We start from the raw sequence: 9,914 nt of genomic DNA on the forward strand, positions 1-9,914 counted from the left end.
ACATCTCACCTGTCCCCTCCGAGACAGCTGGAGGTCACATAACGGCTCTTGTCACCTAAGCTCCTTTTGCACTACTGGTGTTTTAAGTTCATTTATGCTGAAGAATAATGTATTAACATGCTGAAAATAAAGTCTCGACTATTTGAGCTAACGCGTCTGCTAAATGTTCTGTTAATTGCAAAATGACATTATTGCAAAGATTTGCTGTTGTGGTAGTAAATGTTCAAAAGGTTTTGTTTTTTCCTGACTGTTCATAAAGCAACAGCACCCTCTGCTGTTTGGATGTGATGACACCTACAGCACCTAATATTTCCAGGCAGCCTCCCATCCAAGTAATGAAAAAGCATATACTTTGTTCTCTCTTATGGGAGTAGCACACAAACATGAGGCCTTATGCAGATGATAAACCCTTTTATTCCAACTGGATATTTGTACTACATTTAGTATGAATTATTTTTTTCTCCATATTACTGAATCTTTGTCACGACTCTTTGCTCTAATAATCCAAGAAATGATTGTACGTGCGTGTATATTTACCACATGCGCATGTGCAGATACGCACACCCATCACCGGGGTGACAGCAACAGTGACCCCCCCCCCCCCCCCTCACCAACTATGGAAACCCTCTGAATGTAATGACCCAGAGTTTACACATCCAGATGGCAAACACACAGTGCCATAGAAACATCCAGAGGAAGAATGTCCTGCTATTTTAACTGTGCTGGAACTGATAATGCTCAAGAAGGTTTGTAGTGCAAAACACAATATCCACAGTTTGGGAAATACTGAAGTTCATCCTTCAGTTTCCAACAACTGAAGACAATATAGAAATATAAAAATATAAAATATCAATCTTTATTTGCCCAGGTTTTTTTGTTTTTTGCCGTGCTACAGATGAACTTTATTTTAAATCTGGTGCACACACATCCGAAAACGGCATGTGTCTGTCTCAGGAACACAAAAGGTTAACAGGTATTTGTTCATGTGCACGTCACTGGCACACATCGTCGTCTTTGATTTGTCAGTCTTGTTAATTAAAGAGTGGAGGAAAAAGTCCAAGTCAAGGCTGGCGCCGGTGTGTGTGTGTGCGTGTGTGTGGGAGGGTGGGAGGGCAGGGGGGTTCCCAACACCACAGCAACAGTCTTCAGGCACCCACAGGTCAGAGGTGTGATGGAGGCTGGAGGGAGGGACAATGGTTCAGTGTCAGCCTCTGAAGGCCTGTTATCTTTTAACATTTAGACTTTTTCACAACCAACCAAATTTCAAAAATATAATTCTGCATCACTAACTTCAGATTTTTGTTCAGCTAAAAATATTTCCTGAAAAAAACATTTGTCATATGGATTATCCTACGCAGTTTCACAGTAAGTAGCTAGGGAAGTAGCATCACTGGGCTGAAGAGTTGCAGGACAGGATGGGAGATGTTGACATGTTGAAGGGGACACCAGCAGACAGAGATGATTAGTTCTGGGAGCAGTATTTCCAGAAACAAACTGTTAAGAGAAGAAAAATGAGAATATTTAGCTCATTATCAAATTTGAGTTCCATCATAAATATATTTTTTATTGGAATAGGAGCACTTGGGTCCTCCAAAGGGCCTACAAAGATTACACCTGCTGGAAGTGATCCATCCTACTGCCCAAAAAACATTTCCACACTGCTGCAACACATCAGCCAGTTAAGGCCCTCGAATTTTACCTCTTTTGTTGGTCTTCTTGGGCTGTGGCGAGAGAGATTTCCTGAAGTTTCGACCTGTCAGGCTGGGAACGACAACATCTGAGCTGGCTCTGGAAGCAGTGCTGTCAGCTGCTGCTGGGGGTGCTGTGGTGGACTTCTGCCCTCCCTCAGCAGCAGGAGGCTTTGACCACAGAAAACAACATGAAAGGATTATGAGGAGGTGGAGCGAGAATACTGAACTGCCCGCATCCTTGAAAAACTTTCAAAGTCAGTCCAAAAACATTGTTTTGTAGTTTTATTGCTGTGCTGTTTTTTTGATGTAATTTTTTTTTTCTAGTAATTTTATTCAAAAACAAAACAAGATATTAATTTATTGAAATGCCACTTCTGGCCTAATGTGTTGACAATTAATAAAAACAAATCAAAGTATAAAATGAAAAATGTAGAGGTGCGAAAAGCTCAAATATAAGATACTAGAATCAGAAAAATCAGAGATGCTTTCAATAGCAAAGATGGTTTACTCCTTTAGAAAAGGGCTGAACTCTGCTAGAAGTGATACAAATTTATGTTTGGTGGTTTCCAAATAATAAAAAAATCAGTAAATTGTTAAACATTATCAATTATTATTATTACATAGAACAAACTGCACACAAATTAAAAATAAAATTTAACGTTTTACACCTCCCCTCTTTCTCTTCTCTCTTCTCTTTAAACTGCCTTAACTACTTCTCCTCCTGGGGAACAGGGGGCGCTGTGTTAGCGTCTGTCCTGTAGCCTGACGACAGTTTTCAGAGAAAATATGAAACTAGTCTAGTTTGAACGATATCAAAATGGAGAGAAATGCTAAGAAAATGTTACTAACTTTAGATTTACAAAGAAGGACAAACTTTATGATACGAAGACTCTCGGGGAACCGGATAACGTTAGCATTAGCCGGAAAGCTAAAGCTCAAGTTCAGGCCTCATTCCCAGGTCGCCATCGTCAGACTCCTGTAAACATCCATTATGTCCGCTTAAAGGTAGGACTTTCCTCTTATTTCCTGTTTAACACATGTACTAAACTTTATTTTGTTTATTATTTATTGTTGATACTCTGGAGCTAGTTTGTTTTTGTAGCTAACTTTTTGTTTTTTTTGTTTATGTAGCTAACTTTGTGGTATGTGTGAAAAAAGTCACTTAATGTGTAAATTATAATTAGTTAGATTTTCGAACAGCAAAATTGTGTTATTGTTTATTTTATGGTCTTTAGGTTTAGTCTGCATTCATTCAGCTTTTTTAAATTGTTTTGTTAATTGTGGTCTGTGTTTATGTTGTGTCGTGTATGTGTGGAAGTCTGGACCTCAAATACTTGACATGAACTTACTGATTTGTTTTTTTTTGCTGAATTTCTGCCATTTCCTGTAATGAAAACAAAACAGGTTTTAGTGCAAAGCTCACCTGAATGTGGTTATTATTATATTGAAAAACCTGTACAGGGTGATTTTATGGGTTTCTGCCCAGTACATGTAGTGGATTTTGTCTGACCTCATCTTTAACCAGCTAACATCCATAAAGTCTTTAAAATCACTAAGCAGGCTTAATGAGTTAACCGTATTACCTCGTGGCATGATGGTGATCCGTGAGCTCAGTGTACTGTTAAACATCCTGTGCAGCTCTTCCAGGGCTGAGATCATCTTCAGCATCTGGGTGCGTTTATCTGGACCAGTCGTCTCGGGGTTGATCCTCAGCCGCCCAGCACTGGTGCCACCAGTGATGGACCTGACGCTGGTTTTGTCAGCGCTTTTTGTAGTCCCATCCACTCTTGCTGCTTTGGCACTCCAAAACCACTGCCTCAGATATTGACCTGGGTTTAGTGCCAAAGACTTCCCTGGTTCACCTGACGTATGTGTGAGATGTGGAAGGTTCACAAAGGAAGAAATATATTAAGGATGGTGTGGTGCTGCCTAGTTTTAGGTTCCTTTCCTTTCCTTTCCTTTCCATTCCTCTGACTAACTAAGATGTGAGTCTTCAATTTGCTGAGCTTTTCAGATTTCTCTAGTCTCTACTCCTGCACACACACACACACACACACACACTTACACATGCATACATATTTCTGTGGGATTCCACTGCCTTTCCTGTTCCTAGCAGAGTTGCCACGGGCCTTTCAGCTGTGACGTTTAGTGCTGTATGAGCTGTGTTTGTGTGTACGTGCAGAATGACGCATTGGCTTTATGCAGCAGCAGCACAGCTCGGTGTCATTGCGTTTAGTCAAAATGACCCGTCCACCCATGCGCTCTCATGCTCAGAACGAGAGAATGTTGGGGTCAGATGCATGTCAGTAGGTCAAAGCAATCCCGTTCAATTCAGCATGGACATCTTAGTTTCTCGCTGTTACACTGTTGTCTGATGATATTTTAACACCTCTCCAGTTTAATCTAAAGCTCTTAAAGCTGTCTTACATTCAGAAATAACTATATAACATCCGATTATGTTATGCACATACAGTGGGCAGTGAGTTTGACATAATGTACACAACTTATTTTCTATTTTTCCATAGTTAAACAATATTTGCTTATCATTAGCACCTATGAGCTCAGTCATTCTGATAGCATCAGTATTGAACGTAACACAATGTTTGTCAGAATCGTCCAGTATCAGTGTTTTGTTTGATCATAGGGTCGGGCCTACCAGCAATGCAAATTTTATCTACCACCACAAAAAGCTCCATACTTTCCAGTTTCCAGTCTGGCTAGCTCCTCAGAATTAGCCGCTCTTCCCCGTTGAAGTTTCCTTACCTCTCTCAGTGGGTGCTGCCTCCACTCCCACCCCAAGAATCAGCAGCATCACCATGGCAAAGGTCGTCACTGACACTAATGCTGTTCTGTTAAGCATTTCGGCTGTAGGTCTCGAAAGAACAGTGGGTTATTTACGTAGTGAAGTTCAGGGGTCAGAATTTTTTTTCTATAAGACTTCTGGTACGCAAGTTCTCAATCTTTGTTGTTTCTCGTCAACATCCGATCAGATCTTGCAGATGGTGTTGGGGGTTATTTAAAGTTGGTCCTTAGCAGCTTGTTTATTCCTCCTTTTTTGATCTTTTGAGTTCTTTTAGTTACGTGGTCTTGGAAGTTTTGTTGATTTCAGTCCTCAACAATCCGATAGGTAAAGAAGCGTTTCTTCTGCTTTTCAACCAGACATTGGTATTCGTCTACTTTAGCTCCACATTTGCAGTTGAATGTTTTTCTTTCTATCTGTACAACAAAGTCAGCATCTCCGTTCATTTTCCATGGATGCGCCTCTTGAAGAAGGCTTGTCAAGAGTATGTTGGATGCGTTCCTCTTCCTAACACACCCAACCGCTCTTGCCTTTATAAAACGATTTTCCCCTGAGCATGTGACTGATGGCTCATCAGCAGCCAATGAGTGGCCCTTGAAGCTCTCCAGCACCTTCCTCTTCCTCCTCGGTGGACTGGTGACATTTGGGGAGTTTGGCGGCGAGCTTTGTGTGTTTGGATTCAGAGCTATCGTTTTGTGAATGTGCTGTGTATTTAGGCATGCATTTAAATGTACGTGTGTGTGTGTGTGTACGTATATGTGTGTGTGGCCCCCGGCTGTATAAGCAGTGATAAGGTGGCTCTTAATATGTTTGCTCAGGGGCCACAGAAAGAGAAAGGCCGACTGACGCACGAGGGCCTGGAGACACACTGACTGCGCACGCACACACAAAGCACACAAATAAAACATTCAAACACTGAAAACGAAATAGCAAACTTGTGTACACAAACACGCACACGCAATTTGGGGGGTCACAGTTTGAACTGAGAAGAGAGGTTGGAACAGACACACACACACACACACAGGCTGTAAAAAGAGGCGTGGGATGGATATCAAAGGGCACAGAAAGGCCGAGAAGACCAAGTGACAATACACCAAGAAAGGTTTTTGCCTTTTCCTTTGTTGGTCATTGTGACAGCTAATCCCCCGGGTAAAGGAAATTGAGAGAATGACGCTGGAACGCCACCACGTCATCTGTCCATCCAACATGCGTGATGGACAAATGGAATAAAGATGAATGAATTTGGACGCTGATGTCAAGGAGTTTGAGAGGACAAAATTCTCAGTACTGCACAGTGAATGATATGAGGTGTGTGTGTGTGTGTGTGTGTGTGTGTGTGTGTGTGTGTGTGTGTGTGTGTGTGTGTGTGTGTGAGTTGCTGGGCAAAGCGAATTCAGCTTCAGAACATCCACTCTGAACACCCCCCCCCCCCGTCCTACTACAACCGAGTGTTCACTGTGTGTCTTTGAGCAGTTCACTAAGAGAAGGAAATGAGAAGCAAAATTCCACACAAGAAAAAAGCAACTGCTCAGAATAATCCGCAGGTCTCACTGTCAGGTTTGATCAGGTCCACTTTTTGGGTAGAAAAGGTTGTTCAGACCAAGGCCTGACACACAGGAAGACACGGTGCTGATGTTTTCTGTTCACATGCCTGCTCCAGATTTTTATTCAGCAACCTGTAGAGGGCAGCCTTCCTCTATGTGTACCCTCACAGTCACAGAGGTCCAGTGTTGTGGGTCCTTAATCGTGAAGCCGATTGATTCATATTGCACATTACAAATTAACTTTTTTATGAAGCCTTTCTTAAATATAGGCTGCTTCACAGGCTATAAGTTGCTGTATTTCAAAATAAAAGCTTGCTTTTCTTAGGAACCTCTGAATGTAATAAATTAAAATTTCCTTTGTTGTTAATGGATGTAGTTTTGACTAACATTTATCAGGCTGTCCAAATTAAAACATGTATATGAAATAAAAATTAAAAGCAACCTGCTCATGCAACTCGTGGCTTTAACAAAAAATAGTTTTCATTGACACCTTTAGAAAAATGTGTACTGTATGGGAATGTTGTGCGATATCATATTGCACATACAAGAAAACTAAAATAATAAATCACCAGTACCTCTGAATAACAAAAAAATATTCATCCAAACTCAGAATCTGTTACAGATATCAAAACAAAAGTCCTGCCATTTTACTCTGAAAGTCTACTGTAACAAAACAATGTGAGTAAAAAGACAAAAAAAAATATCCAATGAAACAAAATGAGTGATTTATCTTTTTTGGAAAATGTTTATTAGTATAAAAGAGAAATTGTACCTGCAGTCAATTTACTCTCTGTTACATTCTTTCATTCACTCATTCTTCCTAAAATACAATGTAATTGAACGTTAAGTATTACCTAATGTAGTGTAGGAAAAGATGCACCTACATGATGCATTTGTCATAAATACTAGATTAAGTAAGATTAGTTTATTAATAATTTCTAGATTAAGTAAGATTAGTTTATTAATAATTTCTTTTCATAACAATTTCCACTGTATTTTAATTTTATTTTTACACCGCCATTAATTTGTAGAACATACGTTGAGTTTCCAGATTATTAAACAGTGACTTTTGACATGGCAGGACTTTTGTTTTGACATATTAACACCTATTGTGTAATACATATCAAGATAAAACATATTCATATCTTAAACATATTAATTTATGAAAATAAATGATGACTAAAAAACAAGACATTTATTTTAATAATAGACACATCTAAATGACTCTTTATGTCCTGATATGTGACAGAGAGCCAGATTGGAAAAAAAAAAAAAGGCCCAAAGAAAGTGAGAAAAAGAGGAGGGGATAGGAAAGAATAGCTGGGATGGAAATAAAAGAATGGAGGGCTGAGTGATGGCGAGGAAGAGGAGAGCACCCATGGGAGAGTGAGATGAGAGAGGGAGAGGAGGAAGGTCAGAGATGGGGATGAAGAGGAGAGAGAAGGAGAGAGTGGGCAAAAGAGAAAATGGACAGGGAGGAAGAGTGCGTGCAGAAAGAGAAAGCTGGCGGTGGGAAAGAAGTGTGTGTGTGTGTGTGTGTGTGTGTGTGTGTGTGTGTGAGAGAGAGAGAGAGAGAGAGCAGGAGAGCGAGAGAGTGATTTGTTTTCAGTGAAAGGTGAGGCCACTTAGCCGAGGCGTAGAGCTACAGCGGAATCTATTACCATGTGTCAAAGGAAACACGAGAAGGGCACGACCTGACTGTGTGCATGCGTGTTTGTGTGTGTGTGTGTGTGTGTGTGATCACGTGTGGGTTGCTTTTGCAAGCGTGTGAATGCGTTTGATATTACAATGAGAGTCCGAAACACAGAGAGAATATGGACGCGCATGCCTGCTATGATTAAAATGATAGCTACTGTATATATGTTTGCGTGCGTGCATTTGTGAGTTATGTTATGGTTTTGCTGCGTTTTGGTAGATAGAAGCATTTCGATTGGTGGAAGGTGAAGAGTAGCCTGTAAAGAGTAGCCATTTGAGCCTAAAACATTGCTTCCATGCCGACAGCATGTTGCATGTCTTTGTTTGATCGTTTCTTTTCGTGTGTTTTTATGGATTTCCTGGGTTTTATACGAACTTGATTACCGGTGTGTTGTCACTCTACACCTCATGGATTCTGTGGCTCGCCAGAGGCCAGTGTGGTTCACTGGGGGGTCTTGAACACTCTAACCACACTGCGTGAATATATGTGTGCGTGCGTGTGTACGTGTGCTAAAGCCGCAGGCCGCTGGCCATCTTCTCCGTGTGTGTGTGTGTGTGTGTGTGTGTGTGTGTGTGTGTGAGAGACAATATTTCATTGCTCCTGCACACAAGTTGAGGCGGACCAAGCAATCCTTGTCAGACGCTCTTCACCATCCTTCACTTTCATCAGTCCAAATGCTCTTATACTTCCTTTTAAGGGTCTTTGATTTATTATTCATTGTCAGACTTCCACCACAGCACTAGACAAATGTATTGCACATGAGTGAGGTGTATTAGATTTTATTATTATATTCTCCACAGTTCGGTTGTTCTTACGTTCTCTAATTTACTTTGTGTTCAGCATCTTGGGTAAGATAAGCCGGACAGTCTAAATGACCTTTTGACTTAAGTATCTCCTTTGCAATGGAAAAGATTAGAAGTTATATTCAGTTTCTAGATTTATTGTACAGCTTCGAACACAAGACAGATATTTTCATCAGATGGCTTTAACCTAACTCCATAGAGATAAGCGACTCCTGGAAGCGAATAAGTAGTGTAGAGACTCTTTCCAAAAACCTCAAGAAGGAAAAACCCAAAATAAATTGCCTTGTTGTATTTGTTCATTTTATAGCCTGATATTTCTTAAATCAAACATATTTACCATTAGAAGCCAGATCTGTTTAATTTGCTTGTCAGGACCGATGTTTGAGTGATGCTTGTACAGCCTGGGAACACAGATGGACTTTCAGGTTAAGGATTCTGGATCACATCATGACTTGAGCTCCTGCTGAGGATATTTGCGAGCTTGTGGAGCTGCAGTGTCAGCGTTTGGTTGTACAGTCAACACCTCCATCGGGTTTGGACCAAAACAAGAAAAAAAAAAAGAAAAGGCGCGGAGGGGAGAGGAGGTGGAGGAGGCGATGGGTAGATGGATGTGAAAACGAGTAAGCGGACTGACAGTCAAGGGAGCCATTGATCCTCCTCTGTGCTCCCTCCATCCCATGCTGCTCTCCATCGGCAGAAGACAGATAGTGTTGAGGTGGCCTGTATTGGATTTATGAGTTAATGGCCTTGCCAGGATGAGACAGATGGAGAAATAAGGAAGAGGGGAAAGACAGAGGGAGGGGAGGAAACGGAGAAGAAGAGCAAGAGGTTATCTGTGGGGAGGGAGAGGACAGAGTGGAAGGGAGGGGACGAACAGTTGAGGACTGCGGAAAAAAAGAGAGAGAGAGAGAAAAGTACACCACCCGTCAAAAGTTGGGACACACTCTCACTCAGTTCAATGAGGAAGTGGTAGTGTAAGGTGGAAGAAGTAAAAGAAGTGAAAGAATTGTGATTGGTTTTGTTTACAGAGGTGGAAGAAGTATTCAGGCCCATTATTTAAGTAAAAGTATCAATACAACAATACAAAAAGCAATGAAACGGTGTGAGAAATGTTAACACTGCTAACAATTATTGGGAACCACTAGTTTAATCTTGTGGTTTCTGTTTATCTTGAAAGCCTATATTTGGACTGGTAGCGTATCTAGAAGAAGCGTATGTAGCATCGTAAGTCAAGTATCAGTTCCAGTTTCTAACTTGGCCATGGTCGTCATATCCCTAAATCTAAACTACTGTTACTGATTGTATGTACTGATTGAGCTAATGAAAGTAGATCCAGAGATAAAGTGGTGCAAGTCTACTTAAATAGGTGGCTGTTTTTAA

General features: G+C 40.9%; 1 protein-coding gene across 1 annotated transcript; it reads right to left on the minus strand.

The window, feature by feature from the left end:
* Window positions 1–1,366: 1,366 nt before the first annotated feature.
* Window positions 1,367–4,551, minus strand: urp2 (urotensin II-related peptide). The gene is made up of 5 exons (XM_026302284.1): window positions 4,455–4,551; window positions 3,275–3,553; window positions 3,041–3,075; window positions 1,700–1,859; window positions 1,367–1,494 (listed from the first exon to the last, which is right to left on the minus strand). The coding sequence occupies exons 1-5, from the start codon at window positions 4,549–4,551 to the stop codon at window positions 1,463–1,465; spliced, it is 603 nt and encodes a 200-aa protein (XP_026158069.1). The 3' UTR covers window positions 1,367–1,462.
* Window positions 4,552–9,914: the final 5,363 nt, after the last annotated feature.

Source organism: Mastacembelus armatus, chromosome 2, assembly GCF_900324485.2.
Source record: "Mastacembelus armatus chromosome 2, fMasArm1.2, whole genome shotgun sequence".
Lineage (NCBI taxonomy): Eukaryota > Metazoa > Chordata > Actinopteri > Synbranchiformes > Mastacembelidae > Mastacembelus > Mastacembelus armatus.